Genomic DNA, 21,933 nt, shown 5'->3' on the forward strand with positions numbered 1-21,933 from the left:
GGTTAAAAAGTTATTTTAACCGAACTCTTGATTTGACTTTGAGCTAGCAGAAGAAATTGATACCAAATAAGATGAGATGCAACAGAAGGTTGCATCATTTACCATTGACAGTCAGTTTTCTTTTCTTAATTCAATAACATGATAACATTTTTTACCATCAATAGTCCTCAACAACTCTCTTTTCCAATTTCAATAGCACATGAAGTTGTGGATTAGAATTTCCGACCTCTTAGATCGAGGGTAGTGTGTAAAATAGTTTAAAAGATGGAAGAACCAGTGTGAGATGCCAAAACAAAAGTCATCACTCGAAGAACCTAACAAGCCATTTGAACCTCTAGATTGATGGGCTAAGATAGACTCAAAATTCTACTGCTTCCAAAATGAGAAACCACGATGTCTTGAAACCTTTCTAATCTCAGGTTGTCGGTGAAAATCATTTTTGTTGGGGAACAAGCTGGAGTTCTTGCCTTCCCCAGAACAATCTGATGGGTTCTCTTGAAACACTGACTTACCAGCAAGCCAAGTTTGTAGTACCTCATCTATCTTTGGTTCAGGAAGTAAGTCTTTTTCTTTCATTTCCAAATAGTATTTATGTGCATCTTCTAATTTTCCATTCAAGAAGAGACCATGTATTAAGACAATATAAGAGCTTCGATCAGGACTAATTCCATTTTCACTCATTTCATGCCATATTCTGGAAACGTTATCAAGCTGTCTCCATCGGCAGAACTTTCTGATCAACATTATGTAGGTGTCAGTAGTTGGATTGCACCCCATTGTTCTCATCTTCTTCAATAGCTCAAATATTTCTTCCTCTGTTCTCAGGAACCTTAAGAAGGCATGATAAGTTTGAATGGTTGGGCAGAGGCCTCGCTGCAAAAGCTCCTCAAAAACCGCTCTAGCTTCATCAAATCTCCTGGCCTTGCATAAAGGTTTGATAACTGAGTTATAAGTAACAACATTTGCAATAATACCCTTCTCTTCCATTGTTTTTATGAGATCAGCAGCTTCTTTCAGACACCTACCTTTCGCAAGAGAGTGAATGACTGCATTGTACACTTTCCTATCAGGGTCAATTTTCATTCGCTTCATATCTTCAAAAAGCCTGAGCACCTTATGAAGGTTGCGAACTTTTGAGTAACAAGAAATGCAACTTGCATATGAGACAGCATCATGACTGATACCTCTCCGTGTCATCTCCTTCCAAACTCTCTCGGTGTCACGAAGACTCCCAATTACACACCATCCATTGAGGATAATATTGAAACTCTTTGTGTTAAATGGGAACACGTCTTTGTTGCAAAACAGCAAATATTCGGCATCTTTCACATTTTTGTATCGGCAGAGGGCAGAGAGAAGGCTTTGAAATTCCTCAAGTCCAATGTTAAATCCGAATCTTTTATGAGCATAGAAGGTATTTATAGCTTTTGCAACATCATGAACAGCACAGTATCTCCTAATCATGATTAGAAGGGTTTGAGGTGTCACTAGCGAAGAGCCTGGCGTCCCTCCTCTCATCTCATCAATCAAGGCCCATGCTGTGTCAAACTTTCTCATTTTCCCAAGAATTGAAATCATTGAATGATATTCACGTACAGAGTGGGCATAACCAGGCTGCTTACCAGCCCAAACAAAAAAAGTGAAAGCTGCTTCCCAATCATTACGGATCCGAGAAAGTACCGCTACTACCAACTCTCCTGAGACCTTAATAAAGCAATGCTCAAGCTTATTTCTCACTTGTATTCGATTTGCATCCCTGAACCCACGAAATATATCCATAATGGCATCAACATCTTTTATCACACCCTTGTCATTGATGTCCATGTCCTCCTCTTCACATTCTTCTAGATTGTCATGATCATCGTCGCTCTCATGATCACTTTCGGCTGCATGGTGACAAGATTGTTCCGAAGTTGCAGGTAAAATATCGTGGTTTGAGCTTGGAGAAACATAAGAATGAGAACAAAAGCCAAGTGAGAAGAGATCCCCAACATTGGAGTTCGATACAGTGGCAGTGTCAACAGTATGAATGCGTGTAGGCCACAAACTAAAACCAGAGGCCATGGTAGCACTGGTAAGAGCTCTGTGATTGACATGGTGGGCGTATTTAACAGAAGACCAACTGAAATACGTACGACCCAGAAGCGAAAATGCACACAACTTTGATCTCATTCTTCCATCCAAAGTAGTTAGCTAGAAACAATCTGCAAAAATCAGGTCATACTTTCCACATCTTCTGGAAAAAGTTATGAGCTCCAAGTGTTTGTTGAATGTTCTGAGAGAAAAAGAGACAGAGCTGAGAGAATTCGAGTTGTACGGGCTGGCAACCACAGTCGGAAGATTAAAACGATCAGAGGAAAAACACACACCTACATGGGAGTAATACCAAATACAAAAACAAATAATGATCAGAATCAAATAGCAAAAGACAAAGCCAGAAAGGAATGTGGGCAAAAACCCAAAACACTATTGAAAAACACACACCTAAATAGAGAAATATCAGACAGAAACACAAATAAGTAGGATAAATCTCGCCAATGTGCGCATTGCTAGGCAGCTAAAGAAACCAAAAACCATTAAAAAAAAAACACACACATCACTATAAGCAATTCGATCAATAGCACATCTAGACACCTTAAGTGCCTGAAAAATGAAGAACCCAGATAATGAAATAGGGAAAAAAGGCGAAAGAAGTCACAGTGGGAGCCTTGAAAGCCATACCAGTGAAGTGAGGGATTCGGAAGGTACGAGAATTGGAATCTTAGTTGTGAGCGAATCCTTTGTGTTTCTGTATCTGGGTTGATTTACTTTGGTTCGCTTGGGAACCTCAGAGAGAAGGGGGAGAATCAGAGGCGCGTTAGATATCTTAGAATGAGTTTTTTCGATTCGGGCCTTTGTGTGCAGAAGACGGAGAGGGCTTGAAGACGGATGGGCTAAATTGGAAGCCGAATCTTCTATCTACTTAAACGTCGTCGTCTTCTTCCCCTGCGAATATTTCATCTCTTCTCCGGTGCCGGGTTTGTGCGGCGAAATGTCTAAAAAGCCCTTTTTATACCGAAAATAGCTATTCGATTATTTGTTTCTAAAGCTACCCTCCAATTTCCAAATGCATGGTCTAGTGTGGGCTGCGTTAAACATTGGTTCCTTTTACCCTTGCGACCTTCAGAGAACATGGAGAATCAGAGCTGCGTTAAACATCACATAGTGCGTTCTTTCCATTCGGGCCTTTGTTTGCAGAAGAAGACGAGAAAATTTGCAAAATTAGCCCCAGCAGTAACTTTGTACAAAAAACCACTTTGAGAAAGTAAAATATGTTCCTTTTACCCTTTGATGTTTGAGGATGGATGACCTACAAGTTGGAGGGAAAACGTGGAATGACCCGTTAGTTTTTCTTTTCTTCTAAATGTCAATAACTCTTTGTTGACGTTAAATTCGATTATAATTATCAAAATCACTTGTACACATACGAAAAAAGTAGTTTAGTATTCCATGTTTGGTGTCGCTCTCCTTTATCTCGTTGGTGTCATTCTGTCTCACTCATTTTCAGTTGTTATTGCACGATATTGAAGATCAAGACAAAGAAAAAAACTGTGTCAGATAAGATGTCAGATAAGAAGAAGATGGGTGAGATATGAGAAAAAAAAATGTGTATGCCATATGAGGAAGAGAGAGATCGTGGGAGATGAGAAAAAACATGTCAAACAACAAAGAAGAAGTTCATGGGAGATAAAATAAAATTGTACGACTTAGGAGGAATATGTAAAAAAACACTAAATAAATAAGTAGTTAGATGAATGATATAGTTTCACACAATAATATTACGAAGGAGGCATTTGAAATTTTGGACCTTTCAAATAGGTCTTTTAGACCATCAAAATTTGCATGTTTGGTATTTTTGTAACAATGTCTTAGCTTTGATCAATTATAAATTTAATATTTTTATAAGGAAAAAAAAGAAGAATTGAACCATGAAATGTGATTCTCTAATACTTATATCAACTAAGTCAAGTTTTCACGGGTAATTATGTTTTGGCTTAGTAGAATAAAGAAAAAAATATAATAATAATAATAAAAGATTTGAAAATTGGAATCTTAATAGGAGTGGGATTAAGATAAATTTCAACTGAAAATTCCTATAAATACAATCTTTAGTACTTCTATTCTTATTTATTCTAATTCTCCTCTTACAGACTTAGATATCTAAGTTGGGTTAGCATCACTTGAAGGTTAGGTGCATTATCTCCCCTTCACCAAAATTAATTTTTAATTCAATTTAAAAACCACAAATTAATTATTAATAATTGGGACAAGTTCAAGAGAAATTAAAAGGAGAAGGGAAAGCATAAGTTTTCTTAAAAAACCCTAGAAAAAATATATATTTATTTTCATGCATTTGGAAATGGGAGGGTAGCTTTAGAAACAAATAATCGAATAGCTATTTTTGGTATAAAAAGGGCTTTTTAGGCATTTCGCAGAACAAACCCGGCAACGGAGAAGAGATAAAATATTCGCGGGAGAAGAAGACGACGACGTTTAAGTAGATAGAAGATTCGGCTTCCAATTTAGCCCATCCGCCTTCAAGCCCTCGTCGTTTCAGCCCAGAGCCGCTTCCCCTTCTGCACACAAAGGCCCGAATCGAAAAAACTCACTCTAAGATATCTAACGCACCTCTGATTCTCCCCCTTCTCTCTGAGGTTCCCAAGCGAACCAAAGGAAATCAACCCAGATACAGAAACGCAAAGGATTCGCTCACAACTAAGATTCCAATTCTCGTACCTTCCGAATCCCTCACTTCACTGGTATGTCTTTCAAGGCTCCCACTGTGACTTCTTTCGCCTTTTTTTTCCCTATTTCATTATCTGGGTTCTTCATTTTTCAGTCCCTTAAGGTGTCTAGATGTGCTATTGATCGAATTGCTTATAGTGATGTGTTTTTTTTTTTAATGGTTTTTGGTTTCTTTAGCTGCCTCCCAATGCGCATGTTGGCGAGATTTATCCTGCTTATTTGTGTTTAGGTCTCGTACCACTCCCATTTAGGTTCGTGTTCTTCAATAGGATGTTAGATTTTTGCAATATCCATTCGTTTCTCGCGTTGTCTGTTACTATTCGATTCTGGGTCTCGTTTATTGGAAAACCGAGGTGTTTCCTTTTCGTTGTATTCTTTTTGTTCGATTTGCATATTAGGGGGCTGCGTTTTGTTTATTTTAGTATTTTGGGATTGGATGTCTTTGAAACGAACCACACTAGTTGATGAAACATGAGTCAGGCTTATGTGCCGATGGATTTTATTTTGTAATTCTGTGGGCAGACATCGTATTTTCTCTCCTCAGGTCCTTCGTTTTAGTTTTTAGAATTTCTTCATCTCAGAGAAAGTGTTGTGGAATTTACTTCAAAAATTCTTAATTCCGCTGATTCTTATCCATATAATCTAAATTGAACTCCTAATGATGTTGCTTCTAGGTGTCTTCAATGAACTGAAGTGGGCATATTTTCATTCTGATATTTATTTTATCCATTTTCTTTTTACTAGTTACTGATACATAACCATATTTATAATGTAAATGCATTCACTTTATTACAGGTGATTTTGTGCTTATCAAATTTGTTTGTTGAATGATACTATCTGTGGCGTGAAGCAGTCATGGCAGATGGTTCAGAAGTCGAGGAGCGGGTGGATCTTGAAGAGGACAATTACATGGAAGAGATGGATGATGATGTAGAGGAACATGTAGATGAGGATGGAGTAGATAGGAGAGCTGGTGAACTGCCCGAAGAGGATGTTGAAGAAGTAAGCGAAGAGCCTCAAGTTGGGACCGACACGGAAGATAAATTTTCAGATGATAGAAATAACTTATCCGTAGAATCTATAGAAAATAGAGAAAAGTCATCTTCTTTATTAGATGAAGATGATCTTGAGAAGCATGCTCAGCTTCTTGCCCTTCCTCCTCATGGATCTGAAGTTTTTATTGGTGGACTTTCACGTGATGTCTTAGAAGAAGATTTGAGAGATATGTGTGAATCCCTAGGAGAAATATTTGAGGTCTGCACTTTTTATTCTCTCTCGTGCTCTTTCTTTCTTCCTTTCTTTGAACCTTTGATTTTAGAGGTACGTTCTGTAACACAATTGTTTTGCAGATAAGGATAATAAAAGACAAAGATTCGGGTGAAAGCAAAGGTTATGCTTTTATAGCGTTTAAAACCAAAGAGGCAGCACAAAAGGCTATAGAGGATTTGCATGGTAAAGAAGTCAAGGTAGTTGTGGGATTCCTCAAGACTTTGATGTCCTTGTTACTTTATTATGTTTCAAAAGCATCAAAGCTGCTCTTTTCACATCTCCATCCATCATCGATAAATTTAAAATTGATTTTAGTTCATCCTTCACAATACAGGGTAAAACGATACGGTGTTCTCTGTCGGATTCTAAACACAGACTATTTATTGGTAATGTCCCAAAAAGTTGGACAGATGATGAGTTTAGGAGACTTATAGAAGGGGTTGGCCCTGGAGTTGAAAACATTGAGCTTATTAAGGTGAAGTTGCAAATTTATACATCTACCTTTTCAGAAATCAATGGTTATTGAGGCTTTATGTGCTTTATTCTGTATAACCTACTGCAGGATCCTCAAAACCCAAACCGAAATCGTGGATTTGCATTTGTTCTGTATTATAACAATGCCTGTGCTGATTATTCAAGGCAGAAAATGTCGAGTGCAAATTTTAAGCTGGATGGAAATTCCCCAACTGTTAGTTGGGCTGATCCAAAAAGTATGCCCGATAACTCTGCTGCTGCTCAGGTAATCAAGTTATCATGACTGGAGAAAATTATATGGGATCTGCATGGCAATTTCAAGTACCTTGAGATTTTATATCAACTGGAATTTTGTTAAAAACTGTGGTACTAAGGTTAAAAGAGTAAACCAAAACTGTTAATGGGCAGAGAAAAGTCCTTCGTGCTGTTTTGTTTTTTCAATTTCAATTTCAATTACTAAGCAAGGCAACCAAATTTGAAATATTCGAGCCATAAAAATATATCGATTGACCAATTGAACTTTGAGTAAGGAAATGTGGTTATAAACTTATAAAGATGGTTATCTTGGTGATTTTGAATCAAATTGCCTAAATTCCTCTTTGACCCAAGCTCAGTACAAAACCTTGAACAGAATAGTCTGCTGCACCTCACTAATCCTCTAGTTGGCTACTGACAAACTTTAGTGAATTATAACTATCATTTTTAACAAGCCATTAGTCTACTCTTATGCCGTAGTTAAATGAAGTAAAGAAAGGAAAACCTAAACATATAGCTTTTGGTTCTCCTTTGTTCAACCTTCTCACCTATAGATGCTCCTGCTCTCCCACAATAACTTATAAGGAATACTGAAATAAAACTGAAGATGAAATAGTAATAATTATATGTTCTTGAACATTCTTCCATTTCTCTCCATGAAAGCTGAGATTTTTTAAAATAATAATAACTAACTACAAGGTAACATGATTAAGTGCATGAATGACAAAAGTTAATTTTTTAGGTTGTCTTCTGGAAAATCTCTCTCTAGGAAAGAACATTTAGTGCACCACCTTGGTAAACATGTTTCCAATTGTTCCATCTTTGTAACCTTTAAATTTTTTTAAGAAACGGAGACAATCCTTTTTATTAATTATAAATGAGACTAATTACCGAAGAACAAGAGTAAGAGCAAAAAAAGAAAACAATTCATCCAACAAACGAAACAAAGATGAACTCTGGCAATAGAAATATGAAAACGACCTACAAACGATCACAAAGAAGAAACAACGAAAGAACCAAAGTAACAAAGAACTGAAACATTAGTAAAGAGTTTAAACACTTAGTCGAAAAGCGCCCACTTCAGACTGAAATTTTGTACTCCACATGCTTCAGTTTGAAAGAAGGGAACCCCAAGAAGAGGCAATTGGCTGCTTCAAAACTATCCAACCCAAATAGTTCTTTTAATATTTAATGGGATTTCGCAAGACTGGGAATGAGAGCGAGTAAAGCACTAAGATTGGTCTCTAGAAGCTCAAAATGACCCTACCTCTCAAACTCAATTGACTTCTTATAATGAGCCATCTTCTCACTACTGACACCAAAAGGAGAGTCAAAAGAAGACTCACCTTTTTTTTTTGAGGAAATGCTTGGGATGCAGAGTGAACCTCTCAAAAACTTCACCTTAGAGTTGGGCAAAGAAAAAGCAGAATGCTTAAAGTTAAAACGGTGGAGGAAGAAGAGATCGTGAAGCTGACTCCGGTAGAAGGGGTTGGAACAAGTGCTTGGGTGCAGCTAACATCCAATAAGTCAGGGTTCAAATCAGAAATCAACATGGCTTTGGTAACATTCTTTTTGGGGAAGCCCTTTGCTCTCTTTTTTCTTACAAAATGATTAAGGAATGGTTTGAAGAGGTGAGGGAAAACTCGATCTTTTTCATTATGACTGTCTATTGAGGTGTACTTGAAAGAATTGAATTATAATATGAAATAAAATTTAGTCTCCATTACAGGAAGATATTTAAAAGCACATGATAGTTTGGTACTACATTGTAATTGGCGAAGTCTTTTAAACGCTTGTTTTGTATTGGCATTGACTTCCTGGTTTTATTTATTTGTGCTAGCAAGTTATTATTGATCTACAACTTTATGGATTGCAGGTGAAGGCTCTTTATGTGAAAAACATTCCCGAGAATACTACTACTGAGCAACTGAAAGAATTGTTTCAGCAGCATGGGGAAGTGACAAAAGTGAATATGCCACCTGGCAAAGCTGGGAGTAGTAAACGGGATTTTGCATTCATCCATTATGCTGAGAGGTCAAGTGCATTGAAGGCTGTCAAAGAGACAGAGAAATATGAAATTGAAGGTTTAGTTTTTATATTCTTGGAGATTTACATTTTATATCTCAAATGAACAATAACATTCCCTGTTCTTTAGGAAGAAAACGTTAAAACATATTTTGGCTTTTATTTCTATTGGTTGATGCACCCGTGAGCCAATCTTTTTCTGACAGCTTGTTGAATTATTTTATCTCTATTTACTGAATTGGACGATCTGTTCAACTTATGTGTGGAATTTCATTTACAGCATATCCTCAACATTTAAAAGTAAAGTAGGATGAATCACCAGCAGTCAAGTTGTCTAAACAGATCTTTTGTATTTGACAATGTTTTATAAAGAGAAATGCTTTGTTTTAACTTTTTTCTTGCAATTGCAACCCAAAGGATAATCTTCAGAGATTTTAATCTGCAGGCCAACTTTTGGAGGTTGTCCTTGCAAAGCCTCAAAGTGATAAAAAATCAGATGGGGCCTATTCCCATATATCTGGAAGTTATCCCAACCATCTTCTTCATGGTGGATACGGTGGTTATGGTGGAAATCCATATGGTTCCCTAGGTGGGTATGGTGTTACTGCTGGCTTCCATCAGGTAAATTTTTTTTCTTTCTTATCTAAAAAAGTTATATTGCGTCATCTCAGTTAGGTGCATCTCCCAAAGTGAAAAGAAAAGAAATATAAATTTCTTTTTTCCTCGACATTAATCTCATGGATTTTTTTTTCCATGTAACAGCCAATGATTTATGGTAGGGGACCAATGCCGGCGGGAATGCAGATGGTACCAATGGTTTTACCAGATGGTCGAATTGGTTATGTTCTGTAAGATATCACCCTTAATGGTTCGAAGTCCATTTTATCTATATAATCTATATATATATAATTGTAAATTGTATATATTGTCACTTATGAATGCAGTCAGCAACCTGGAGTACCAATGCCCCCCTCTCGATCTCGAAGAAGTGAGAGGAGCAATGGATCAGGTGGAACAATGGGTCGTTCAGGAGGTAGTAGCAGTAGTGATGATGTCAACCGTGGCAGAAGGTATCGGCCCTATTAATGATAAAGAACTGAAGACAATGGGTCCTTAGGCTAAATCACAGGAAATAACAAGATCCCCCACCCAGAAACAGAATGTAAAAGAAACTGAACATAAGAGAGAGCTGAGAGGTTTTGAATGACTGAGAAAAGATTGCATTGAGATCCTTTTTCAGGATAAATTGGAGGATGATTTGCTTTTCTGGCAATTCTTATTAACATAGAGTTAAACAAAGAAATTATGTGTACCAAAGCGATGCAGTTGAAAAGTTCTGCTCAAATTTTAAATCTTCTGTTCTCTCTCCCATTGTTCTTGGTGTTCTTTCCAAGGTGGAAATGATGTGTAATCACTGGTGAAGGATAACTTCATTTTTGTTCATTTGTCTTTTGTTAATCTGCGTTGGTTATATTTCTTGCAGCTTAATTATTCCTAAACATATTTTGTTTTTGAAGGATTCAAAATATGTTTAAAGCAAAAATTTAATAGTTGAGTTAATTTATTAAAATAATATGGTATTTAAAGATAATACTCTTCCTTTATGTCTATGGTATTCGACAATTGTTTTCCTATTTCCAACTCCTAGAATATTTACGATTTTCGATTGTCTTTTTCACCTTAGGAAGTGCTTTGTGAAATCGAAATAATTAAATCGAACTTCAAACTCTAAGAATGATAATACAAGTATTTAATTGATTTATGTGTCTTCTAACATGAAGTGTTTTTATTTATTTGTTTGAGCTCACTTTAATAAACCCATTTAATGGATAGCTGTCATTTTTAAAGGACTATTCTTGATTGTAACTGCTTTTTTGAGTTAGTCCCACAACTAGATATAGATAAAGACATCACACACTATATTTAGGTATTAGGCAGAGGTTTGTGTTTATTAAAAAACTTTAGGTTTGATATCAATACAAAACTACAAAGATGTCGAATGCATCACATTTGTCTTTACTTGGATTCTAACAAAGTTCTAAAACAAAACAAAAAAAAAAGATAGATTATTGGAAACAAACTACGAAAAAAAGTATTTATACTTGTAAATATTAGAGTTGCTAAAGATACGTAACTAACTATTTGTTTTTATCAAGATAGAAAATGGAACGATTTGAGCTATTAATATAAACCGTTAAATAAGTTTGAAGAGAGTTTATTAAAGAAGAGTGTTACGGAGGTTTAAATGTAGCCAACAATTAATTTGACTAAAGTGTTGGGAGAAGATAAATCACATGCCAAAGACCCACCCATCATTAAAATTGCAGGCAAGGCAAGCTATACGGTTTTTAGATCCAAAACTTTTAATTCTTCCACAATAGTCAGTAAATGGAACTGATTCCTACATAGAAGATTTGCTAAATTGTGCTTAAATTGGTTGTAAAACGTTTTATTACTTACCAAAGTTAGAATACAACATTTAATTTACTACAAGAAAAATATTCGATGCCAATCTCACATACGTCGTTTAAGTGTCTAATCATCAAATTGTTACGTGTATTGAATGAGAAAGATTAAGATTGAATGGGGATATAAAGAGAGAAACGAGAGTTTGAGTTTGTATGTAAAACAATAGTATATACATATTCTTATAAATTAATACAAGGTCCAATAATAAGCATGGATAATGGGTTATGCAATTTGTGATGTCATAAATCTAGTCAGTTGAGAGTGAGAGACCATTCCAATTAATATGAAGTACTTTATTCTTATTTTGTAGTGTTTAATTTGTTCTGTTGATGATTTCCAAAATAAAAATAATATAAAGTTTTTTTTTTTTAATAGATAAAGAATCATGTGCAATAACTCAAAACTAGTGGATTGATGTTATATTGAAATCACATAGAAAGCTTATACATTTTGAAAAATGTGGTTTCTACAAATATCAATATTGGTGACTTAACAAAAAAGTTTGTATTAAGTATAACTATTCCAAAAAGGACGGTTTTGTTCCATTAACTTCTTAAATTGGTACATTATGAATAGTTTGAAGTTTAGTACATAATAACTTTATATTTCCTTCTTTTTCTATTTTCAACATTTATTGTAAAACTCTATATTTTTCTCTATCTGGAGTTATTACGTAACTTCATCTTCTTTCTCTTATTTAGTTTAACAATAATGAGAATAAACGATTACTCTAATAACCTAAAACATTTGATTTATATATATATATAGAATTATTGAAACATTTTCTTTACATTTCTTTTTTTTTTTTTTTTTAGGCAAAAGAGAAATAAATAAACGGATTAAATAATGGAAATAAAAATAAATAAAGTTTAATATTTTTGTTCAGTTTAAAAGAGAGGACCCACATCGTTTCATAATGTCCAACGTGGATATGTTGGTGGGAAAGTGTGTGCATTGGGACGCTATGATTATTCAACAGGAACCTTCACCGGAAAGTTATCGATTGAGTCGATCCATGGGTTAACTCGCTCGCACTCGCTTGCCGGAATTTCTCTCAGCGCCTTCCAAACCGCGCTGTTACACTTGAATCCCGCTCCGAAAGCCACCTGCCAGATACGGTGGCCTTTTGTGACGCGATTCTTTGCTTCTGTGTATGCCAATTCGTACCACAAGGAACTACTCGATGTGTTCCCAAATCGGTACAGCGTCATTCTCGAGGGTTCCATGTGCCATTCACTCAGTTGGAGGTTCTTCTGCAGAGCGTCCAGCACCGCTCTTCCGCCGGCATGGATACAGAAATGCTCGAATGCGAGCTTAAAATCTGGTACGTACGGTTTTACCTTTGCTTTCAGTACTTTCCTTTTCAACATTGAGACGAAGAAGGCGAATTGCTCTGAAAATGGTAGTACCAAAGGGCCTAGAGTCGTGATGTTCGTCTTTAATGTTTCACTTGCAACCGCCATTAATTCGCGCGCGAGTGAAACTCCAATTTTCCCTTCCTCGTCCTCTTTCTGATAAACGCAATTATAGCTTTCGTCGTCAGCTCCTTTGTGAGTCCGAATCGTGTGAATCAACTCGTATTTTGAGCGGGATCGATCCGTGTGCTTGTTCGATAACAGCACGGCGGCTCCTCCCATCCGAAACAGACAATTGCTAATCAGCATCGAACGATCGTTACCAAAGTACCAATTTAGGGTTATACTTTCGGTGCTCACAACTACGGCGTACGTGTTAGGGTTAGCGTTGAGAAGGTCCTTAGCAAGCGTAATCGAGATAGGGCTTGCGCTACATCCCATTCCACTGAGATTGTAGGCTTTAACGTCGGTTCGAAGCTTGTAGTGGTTAACGATCATTGCGGACAGCGATGGTATGGGGTTGAATAAGCTGCAATTGACGATTAGAATTCCTATTTCACTCGGGTCCAAGCCGGTTTTCTCGAAGAGAGCATCGAGGGCGCCGAACATTACAGTCTCCGCTTCGAAGCGTGCTTCGTCAAGACACAAATTCGGCGGCCGAGAAGTAATTCCTCTCGACAAGTAGGTTTCGTCGCCAAGACCGGCTCGTTTTGCTACTTTCGACATAAACTTAAGGGCATCTTCTTGAAAGCCACCGTTCGCTGCACTCATTTCCAGGAAACTGTCCACCGTCATCTTCCTCGCGTCCGCTGGTTTGTGACAGGCAAACTCCACCAGATAAACCGGCGTGGATCGCTTGGAACAGTAGAAGCCAAGGAGAAATATCGACAGCAAACCGGCTATGGCCGTAGTTGCATCAATCTCATATTGTAATCTTGTGGTCGGCAGTAACTCAGATACTCGGAAGAGTTTGAAACCGGAAAGTTGAATAGCGAGGGAAATAAACAGAGGCAAAATGACGAGGAACATAAGAGTAGTGGCAGAGTTGGATGAGTACCCATATCCCAATTTTACATATTTAAGCTTGACTGACTGTAGAAAGTCCGGCAAGCGTTGCCGGATTCTGATAAGGATGGAAGAGGAGTCCTTAAGCTCCATTTCTGCCGTTAATCTCTCTGTATCCATCTCTATGCTCTCCATATACAACGTCTTGCTAATTTCTCTGTGGTTGTCTTTGTGGAGCACACTCTCAAATCTCACCCCTGTTGAAGTAAACTATGTACCATCTTATATAAACACAAGGAGGCCATTTCAGAGAAGAAGAGGGACAGTGGAAGAAATTAATGAAGGCAAAGACTTTCACCCTTTCACACTTCCAGATGGTTGGGTAGTGAGAAGCACACACATACACACACACACAGAAAGAGAGAGAGAGAGAGAGAGAGAGAGAGAGAGAGAGAGAGAGAGACAAAGAGGTAGAGAGGGTTTGGCACTTGGCGGCACCAAGCAAGAATAGATATAAACAATAGAAGAAGAGTGAAGGGAAAGAAGGAAGGAGAGGGTATGCAGAAAATAAATGGGAGTAGTTCCAAGAATGGTGAGATAGCTCAACAACCACACACCTCTGCAAGTAAGTTGGAGAGAAAGACCTTTCTAATAAGGAACTTAATTAATGGAGAAATCCTTTTCAAATTGTAGTGGTTTTGAGATTGGTAGTTAGATATTTATTTGCATATCTTCTTTAATGACATCTCTCTCCGTGCTCTTCTGGTTAGCTAAGCAGCCCTTATTTGGATTGGACAAATATCTATCTCCATGCTAAACAGAATTCCATCTCCGACTTAGTTCTTCCATCTAGCTTTTGCTTCTTTTTTTTTTTTTTTTTTGCAGGTATGAATGAATATAATTTGCCAATGCCTGAACCTTTTTTACTCCTAAATGTTACTCTAATCACCATTTTCCCTTTTTGAAGCATTTTCATGTTAACTTCATTGAATTTTGAATCTTGTATTGGAAGGATGTCATTACTATTGGTGATGTCACTCTTTTCGTAGGACTACTGTGCATATGCCTGAAACAAAGTTGGGACCATGGGCTATAAAACAAGTTGCTTATTTTGGGTTTTGTTTATCCTTCCACGGAGACTCAAAACAGAGACGACAGAGCCCAACCTTTCCTTTCTCGGTTAGCCTTTCTCTTAATTACACACGATCAAATCAAGGATTGTTATGTCTCTCCTCTTCTCCCTTTCTTGTTAATCTGAATACTACTTTTTCTCATCGTAGAATATTATTGTTCGAAAACATATACTTTCGTAAAATTATATACGAGTCCATAAATATTTTTGTAACAATTTAGTTTATACCTCAAAATTTGCAACAATTTAACCTCCAAATTCTAGCGTTTGTAGTGGAATCAATTTGAAACTAAGGATTTACTTTTTATGGTAAAAACTATTTGTAAAATATAATGAAATTTCTTACATTAGAGACATAAAGTATAAACAAAGTTATATAATACAAAATGACACCCAACTACGATGAGATTTTTCACAACACAGATTAAATATTACAAATTTAAATTAAATAGATTGAATTTATACTTGTTAAAATTAATAAACTAAATTGTTAATTTAGAAGTCCATGGATTGAATTTCATGAAAGTTGGATTTGATAGATAACCATTTTGTTAATAAAAGTAGGGTTGGGTTTTGACAACGATTCCAACTCCCTTCCATTGTTCCTTTTATGTTCGTTGACTCTTGGATCCAGTTTACTCTATGCTAAGGAAGGCAGACTCTTATCTCATTTCATTTTAGTTTCTTAAACTATCCTTGACTGAACTACCTCCAGATTCTCTCTTTAATCATCGTGCTATGCTATGAAAGGTGTTTAGGTCAAGAAGTGAGTTATTATAATCTTTTAGGTTATTTTAGTTTGAGTTATAGTAATGTGTTTGGTATGTATGGTTTTAGTTTGATAAAAAATAGTAAACTCTGCCTAATAAAAAAAATTTGAAGAATGTTAAATAGTAAATACTATAACAAATTGAGAGTTTTGAAATAGTGTTTAATGTAGTTAATTGAAAGCTTTTAAATAGTATTTATTATACTAAGGATGATTACCTCAAAGGTTCCTATATTTTTGTATGCTTTCTTTTCCTATTATTCTTAAACTTCTAGACTCCTCCATTCATCCCTGAATTTTGAATCCATATTTTCAGGTAAAATAGTAGTGAATGTGAACAAATAAATACTTTACAGATGTGCAGTAGAAACCTTAATGGAGTGCTATTAATATTGGTTATTGTTAATTAATTACTATTAAAGAGATGTAATTAATTATAGTATTAAGTGACCCAACTTGTCTAATTTGACCTTGACGAAGGAATTAATGCGACATCTTTTGCACATAAAGTTAATGGGAGAAAATTCCTTACTTGTAAGTTTGGTAAATACTTGAAGACCTGGGCTTTAAATGAGCAAATTTAGTGCATGTTTTGATTGATTTTTAATGTGTCTAGAAGTAGAAAAAAAAGTTTATAAACACTTGAAAAGTAAATCAAAAGCACCTCAGAGAGAAATTGAGAAATTGTGATTATTTGTATTTGAATAATTTGAATTATGCAACAGCATTAATCTTGAATGAAATCACTTCTCTTATTACAGTTTTTGATTATTTGTACAATTACAATGTATTTAATGAGTTTTGAGAAACAAGAAAAGGTACAAATTTTCTTAGACTTCTCTAATATGTGTAGTTCTTTGCTTCGGCATCAATGATTGTGACGACAGGATGGAAATACTTGCAATGCATCTCAGGAATCAACTTCATAACACCGGCGTTATGAAGAGGAGAGATTTCAGCTTCCTTCTACGGTATTTTCATCAGTTCTCCACACTATGTCTTTTAATCCGGATGAGAAACTCTTATAGAACTGCCACATGCAAATGAAAAAGCACATTAATATATACAGTATTTGGGCCATTAAGCTTTGGAATGAGGTATTTACTTCCAATTTCAACTAAAATTACTGATATCATGCCTTGTGAAACTCGAGCGTGTCGCCCCCTGTTTTCCGAAGCTCCACCATATGCAGGGAAGGAGCCACTTCAAAGACCTGGAATTCAAAGGGCAAAAACGCTTGACATCAGATCAGGTGTTGACAGAATGAGGCCTGATGATGATGAGGCCAACTTACGTTCATTCAGAACTAAGACTCCCTAGAAATTTGCCCTTTCTTATCATATCGGTACAACATAGTTTTAATATTAGCCAGCAATAATATTACACTTTTATACCTCAGTAGCTATGGAGAGGTGTCCTTTCCTCCCAGTCTTGTCCCCTTGCAACTTCATCTGCAGTGTGATTATACCTCATTACAACTCTTCTAACAATCACTCATCTCAGGAATCATATTATGTATCTTACACACATCTTTCAATAAAAGGTTACCTTGTAGTCCCGCTTTCGTACATTGAAACCCATCGGTTTTGCAGTTTCTTCAATCTTTGACATGATTTCGTTTGCAGGGCTTTGCGAAGTAAAACGAGTTTCTCTCTTTGCAACAGTCTACAAAGAAAAAGATAATCATCTAACCAACTACGGTGCAAATACCCCTCAAGAAATGGGTTGTCCTCAGCTCAGTTATTGCAAAATTATCGTATCATCAGGAAATTTTTTGGCTTACAAGTTGTAGTCAGGTAGAATAAGGTGCAATTTGACATTAGAGTAAATGAAAAATGATTTAACTCAGTTATGTATTGCCATTTGATACATGTGATATCAGGCCATGTTTTTCTTTAGGGTAACATCATGAATCAATGATAGTAGGAAAAGTGGGTCCATTTAAAATACATATGTAATCCAATCCATTTGTATTTAAAAATTACGTGAGTCAGACTAACCAAAATTTCTGTTACTGTTATATTATGAGAATTACGAATTTTTCACACTTACTATAACCATTAACGGTAATGATAAAGGTAATAGTAAATATGACAAATTTATAATTCTAAGTAAACGTGAATATAAGCAATTCAATTATGTTTGCGATTAAGGCAATACAATTGTACCTATTTATGTATCTGAATGGGTAAACATGAGTACAGTTCACTAACTATAAAGAAGGATTATAGTACTATGTACTGTAAACGTACCTTCTGCCTCTCGAATAGATTTTCAAGACTAAAACCAGGTGACCTAGAGATAAGCTCGAAAGCATTCATGGACACTGGCTTCTCTTTTCGTTCGGTAACTAGATGTTCCTAGAATTAAAATTGAAAAGAAACATCAGAAGGAACTTTATATGATTGAATCAAGTGTATGGAAAAGAAAAAATAAATAAATAAAAGAGAAGAGAGGTAAGAAGTATTAAAATATGAACTAAACTTTTACTCAGGGAACGATTTTGATATGATGGACTATGTATGTTTTTAAATATTTGTGTCTGATATATCTTCAAGAGCATGAACATCCACCACATGCATAAAAAGAATGATAATGGCAGTAATGAGAACTTCTTAACTCTCATTTCCACTACATTAATGTGTTGCTCAAAGACATTGTTTTGTGATGAAATTCTCACCTTCGAGCTGCTAAAAGCAGCATCTACATCATCAAGAGTTATATCCTCCTCCACTTCAAAATGAGCAGGTGTGTAGTCTTTCTTGAACCATGGATCTTCTTGAATTTCTGCTATTGATATTCGCTAGAGTAATGAAAGAAAATGAGAGTTGAGAAAATGTAGAAGTTAAATCACTTCTTTTCTGATAAGAAACAAATTGAAAGTGAAATCATTGCAGCAGAAGATCACACAAAAAATAGAGAGAAAAAAGAAGTACGGGGTATAAACTTACAGTAGTAGGGTCTGGGTCAAGAATGCGGCGAACTAGATTTTTTGCACCACTTGAGAACCACGATGGAAAGGCAAAATCAGCCTTTGAAATCTGAAATTCAAATCAAACGTATCCTAAGAATATTCCCTGTTTGTGTCTGTAGGAAAAAGAGAAGAAAATAAAACAAAGACGGACTTTTCTGTACAAACACATTAGATTTGGCTCGTCAAAAGGCAAGAAACCAGCCATAAGAACAAAGAGAATGACCCCGCATGACCAAAGATCAGAAGATGAACCGTCATAACCTTTATCATTGAGGACCTAATATAGTGTGTCAAAAGCAAAGGCAAAGGCAAAAACTTAGCTCGTATTTTGAAGAATAATTAACAATCTTTATTAAGATATAGAAATATAAATATCCTCCTAGTGATTAATAGAAGTAGTATATGTGCACACCTCAGGAGCTACGTAGTTTGGAGTCCCACAGGCAGTGTGAAGAAGACCATCCCCCTGCAATGAGATAGTTAATGATCCCTTGACATTAGATAATGCCTGAAGGAGCAAAAAATATGATGCCAAAAGAAAGCACTAATCCCACTCTACATTTGAGACATCTGATGTAAAGTTTAATTATTTTGGTCAGAGAAAAATTCAATGGAGAAAGGTTCACAAGATCAGAAACTAAAGTTAAATTTGGAAGTTATAAACATCTGGAAAAAAAAAAACCAAGCTGTAGGAAGAAGACACTGAGTGCTGGACAGAAACAATCTAGGAAGAACCTCTTGAAATATATGAGTAATACTCACTCGTACTTGCTGCGAGAATGCACTCAATCCGAAATCTGACACTTTAAGAACATCATGTGAATCCAGAAGAAGATTTTCAGGCTGCAAAAGCAGACCGAACATTTAATTAAACACCACCATTTCAATCGCAAACACTAAGTTGAATCTCTTAAAAGATCAGGATATCAGTTAAAACCTTCAGATCTCGATGGTACACGCCTCTACTATGGCAGTAATCTACAGCATTAATAAGTTGATGGAAATATTTCCTTGCCTCATCCTCTTTAAGCCTTCCCTTTGCAGCCTATAAATGGAAATGCCCAAGAAATCTAACAATGTACTAATAGGTGGTAATACAGAATCTCTTTGGTTAGGAGATTAAGATACAAGTAAATTTAGATAAGGAACTATAGAGAACAACCAAGTACAGATGTAAAATATGAATATGAAAATGAATCTCATCAACAATGTCTTACTATCTTGTCAAAAAGCTCGCCTCCATCCGCATACTCAAGAACAATGTAGATCTTTGATTTGCTTGCCATAACCTATCAACCAGAACAGAAGAATTTGAACACACACATCCAGGAAAAATGAATACAAGGGGCATCCTCTACGCAAATGGTAAAGAATGATAAAAGCCACATAAAACCAAAATGAGATATGAATAAAGACTAGAAAAGAAAAAAATAATAAATAGTAAGTAAGAAGAAAAGTCCACAACCATTTTTTTTTAATGAGAAATAGTGCTTTCATTTAAAAATGAAAGACAGTTCAAAGGCAAGACATAGACAAAGACTAAGTATAATAACAACAATCCAAGGGAAAGTTAGAGAAGCTAAGCAATGTGCGGACAAAGACTCCATCACAAAGTAACCAAACATTAGAATCAAACACAAATACCTTAAATCCACTCAAATTAATTTTATTCTAACTAGATATCATGTCATTGTAATTTTGTAGATGGATGGATGGGGGATCTTTAGTCAAAATAGTTAAACTAAAAAAATCCCATACATTGACTTTAAAGTTTAATACTTTATTTTTATTTTTTTCTCTTTCATTTCTGAACACATGAGCCATCTTAGGCATACCTTGCCTAATCTTATGTTGTCTAACCCTAATACATTTGTTTTCCAAAAGAATGGATGGGGTATTAAATCCTAGGTAGGCTGCTTAACCAATTCCCTCCAACTCAAACTTATCCCAGTAGTAACCCAACTGGTCGATTCATTTTAATTTTGAAGCATAATGAAGCACTTTTTAGATGAGTACATGAACCTGCTATTTTGTACCCAAAAAAATAAAAACCAACAATGTTTGTATTACTGTACAAGGAAATAAAATCAAGGAAAACGGATTGTGGTACCTCATAAATCTTACAAACGTTTGGATGCTTGATCACTTTGAGAGTCGAAATCTCTCTTTTGATCTGCCAACATCATCATCAATAAACAACCAAATAAAAAATCTGGGGAATCAACAAAAAACGAATAAGACAAGACGACCAAACCTGTTCGACCATCCGGTGGCGAAGAGCTTTTTCCCGGTCGAGAATCTTAATGGCGACATAATCACCATTCTCGACGTTTTTCGCGAACTTGACCTTAGCAAAAGTTCCCTCGCCGAGGGTTTTACCGAGCTCGTACTTCCCAACACGAGTCCTCGTCGGCGGGGATTTGACGTTCATTCTCCACAACCCAGAAAAGCTGACGACCCTTTACAGCAAATGTTAAAAAATGAGTATTATTTGAGAAAAAACGAATGATGGGATTTGGAAATTGGAGTTGGAGGAAGAAGAAGAAGAAGAAGAAGACAACGATGAGGAAGAAGGAGGGCCGAATTGGATAAGGTGGGTCCTCCTCTTCAGAGCCATTTGCTAAATTGCCATTGCAATTGGTTAATATGGTAACAGAGGGAATGTTCATTGTTGCGTGGCTCTGCTTCTTTCTTCTTTAATTTCCACTTTTTTTTTCTTTTCTTTTTCTGTTTTCCTAATCATTTAAAATTGGACCATTCTTTTAAGAATATTCCAAAATTGCATCTTTCCAAATTTCAACCATTGGTCAACTCAATACTAAAATAAATTAAAAAGATCCAATAATAGAACTTCTATCTTTATTCATCAATAATATGAATGCTTTTTACAATAGGATTACTCTCTCTCTCTTACTCTCTTTCTTCTCTATTATTATATTTTCTTTGCTCAATAATGGCAGAGTGTAAAATCAATATAATTGATGTGTTATTTATGTAAACAAATATTTGTTGACTAGTTTTGGTACACATATCTTCTTCTGGTTTTTGATCCACCTCTTGTCTTCGACTCCCAAGTGCATATGGGTCAACCTACATCACACCAACATGGTACTCATTTCAACACTATGGCGCTTAAGTTAATACTGAGAAACTATTTATAAGAGTCTCTTGTTTGTTTGAGACATATGTAAGATAGCACCGATCTTTGAGGTTAAAGACTTTGATTGAGTTCACCTCCAATATTATCCCTTTGAGCTCGAACGAGAAGATCTAACACTAAGAGATTTTAACTTTCTGTTAGACAATGTCTCAAGGCATGTGAGTGCCTTGGAAGTTGGGCATAAACATGTTACCGGCTCAAGTCTTATTGTCTCGAAAATCCCACAGCAAACAAAGGTTTGAACCTTTCACCTCATTGTCA

The 21,933-nt window shown here is 35.9% G+C and overlaps 4 protein-coding genes across 11 annotated transcripts; 1 reads left to right on the forward strand and 3 right to left on the reverse strand.

Annotated features, from left to right (window-relative positions):
• Positions 1-31: 31 nt before the first annotated feature.
• On the reverse strand, positions 32-3,256 carry LOC101203367 (pentatricopeptide repeat-containing protein At5g15010, mitochondrial). 4 transcript variants are annotated; one of them, XM_031881652.1, is made up of 2 exons: positions 2,722-3,183; positions 32-2,275 (listed from the first exon to the last, which is right to left on the reverse strand). In XM_031881652.1, the coding sequence occupies exon 2, from the start codon at positions 2,170-2,172 to the stop codon at positions 367-369; it is 1,806 nt and encodes a 601-aa protein (XP_031737512.1). In that variant the 5' UTR covers positions 2,173-2,275; positions 2,722-3,183; the 3' UTR covers positions 32-366. The 4 variants fall into 4 exon arrangements, 2 of the variants coding, with proteins under 2 accessions (XP_031737512.1, XP_011650654.1); XM_011652352.2 differs by having other exon boundaries at positions 32-2,369; XR_004214857.1 differs by lacking the exon at positions 32-2,275 and adding an exon at positions 2,472-2,484 and having other exon boundaries at positions 2,722-3,256.
• Positions 3,257-4,509: 1,253 nt separating this feature from the next.
• LOC101203286 (heterogeneous nuclear ribonucleoprotein Q) lies at positions 4,510-10,266 on the forward strand. 3 transcript variants are annotated; one of them, XM_011652353.2, is made up of 9 exons: positions 4,510-4,799; positions 5,581-6,039; positions 6,135-6,254; positions 6,389-6,529; positions 6,617-6,793; positions 8,660-8,867; positions 9,254-9,429; positions 9,571-9,656; positions 9,753-10,266. In XM_011652353.2, exons 2-9 carry the CDS (start codon positions 5,641-5,643, stop codon positions 9,892-9,894), a joined length of 1,449 nt encoding a protein of 482 aa, XP_011650655.1. In that variant the 5' UTR covers positions 4,510-4,799; positions 5,581-5,640; the 3' UTR covers positions 9,895-10,266. The 3 variants fall into 3 exon arrangements, with proteins under 3 accessions (XP_011650655.1, XP_004133787.1, XP_011650656.1); XM_004133739.3 differs by having other exon boundaries at positions 6,135-6,251; XM_011652354.2 differs by having other exon boundaries at positions 4,528-4,799; positions 5,639-6,039.
• A 1,850-nt stretch (positions 10,267-12,116) lies between these two features.
• LOC101203776 (3-ketoacyl-CoA synthase 1) lies at positions 12,117-14,594 on the reverse strand. The gene has a single exon (XM_004133741.3). It carries the CDS (start codon positions 13,830-13,832, stop codon positions 12,246-12,248), a length of 1,587 nt encoding a protein of 528 aa, XP_004133789.1. The 5' UTR covers positions 13,833-14,594; the 3' UTR covers positions 12,117-12,245.
• Positions 14,595-16,214: 1,620 nt separating this feature from the next.
• Positions 16,215-21,192, reverse strand: LOC101203531 (CBL-interacting serine/threonine-protein kinase 9). 3 transcript variants are annotated; one of them, XM_031883126.1, is made up of 14 exons: positions 20,767-21,176; positions 20,623-20,685; positions 19,730-19,801; positions 19,450-19,557; positions 19,275-19,355; positions 18,925-18,978; positions 18,664-18,789; positions 18,490-18,579; positions 18,219-18,341; positions 17,791-17,898; positions 17,087-17,203; positions 16,933-16,989; positions 16,644-16,751; positions 16,215-16,568 (listed from the first exon to the last, which is right to left on the reverse strand). In XM_031883126.1, the coding sequence occupies exons 1-13, from the start codon at positions 20,941-20,943 to the stop codon at positions 16,671-16,673; spliced, it is 1,257 nt and encodes a 418-aa protein (XP_031738986.1). In that variant the 5' UTR covers positions 20,944-21,176; the 3' UTR covers positions 16,215-16,568; positions 16,644-16,670. The 3 variants fall into 3 exon arrangements, with proteins under 3 accessions (XP_031738986.1, XP_004133788.1, XP_031738987.1); XM_004133740.3 differs by having other exon boundaries at positions 16,677-16,751; positions 20,767-21,174; XM_031883127.1 differs by lacking the exons at positions 16,215-16,568; positions 16,644-16,751; positions 16,933-16,989; positions 17,087-17,203; positions 17,791-17,898 and adding an exon at positions 17,933-18,089 and having other exon boundaries at positions 20,767-21,192.
• Between the last annotated feature and the right edge of the window lie 741 nt (positions 21,193-21,933).

This window comes from Cucumis sativus, chromosome 3 (assembly GCF_000004075.3).
Source record: "Cucumis sativus cultivar 9930 chromosome 3, Cucumber_9930_V3, whole genome shotgun sequence".
Classification (NCBI taxonomy): Eukaryota; Viridiplantae; Streptophyta; class Magnoliopsida; order Cucurbitales; family Cucurbitaceae; genus Cucumis; species Cucumis sativus.

Bases quoted from the DNA above. Each gene is read 5' to 3' on its own strand.
- LOC101203531 (XM_004133740.3), bottom strand. From the start codon at position 20,943: ATGAACGTCAAATCCCCGCCGACGAGGACTCGTGTTGGGAAGTACGAG. The intron at 19,356-19,449 runs GTTTTAACTGAT...CTGCTTTTGCAG, and splicing joins TGTACCATCGAGATCTGAAG to CCTGAAAATCTTCTTCTGGA. The intron at 18,790-18,924 runs GTGTGCACATAT...ACACTATATTAG, and splicing joins CAAACTACGTAGCTCCTGAG to GTCCTCAATGATAAAGGTTA.
- LOC101203367 (XM_031881652.1), bottom strand. From the start codon at position 2,172: ATGAGATCAAAGTTGTGTGCATTTTCGCTTCTGGGTCGTACGTATTTC.
- LOC101203286 (XM_011652353.2), top strand. From the start codon at position 5,641: ATGGCAGATGGTTCAGAAGTCGAGGAGCGGGTGGATCTTGAAGAGGAC. The intron at 8,868-9,253 runs GTTTAGTTTTTA...TTTAATCTGCAG, and splicing joins AGAGAAATATGAAATTGAAG to GCCAACTTTTGGAGGTTGTC. The intron at 9,430-9,570 runs GTAAATTTTTTT...TCCATGTAACAG, and splicing joins TTACTGCTGGCTTCCATCAG to CCAATGATTTATGGTAGGGG.
- LOC101203776 (XM_004133741.3), bottom strand. From the start codon at position 13,832: ATGGAGAGCATAGAGATGGATACAGAGAGATTAACGGCAGAAATGGAG.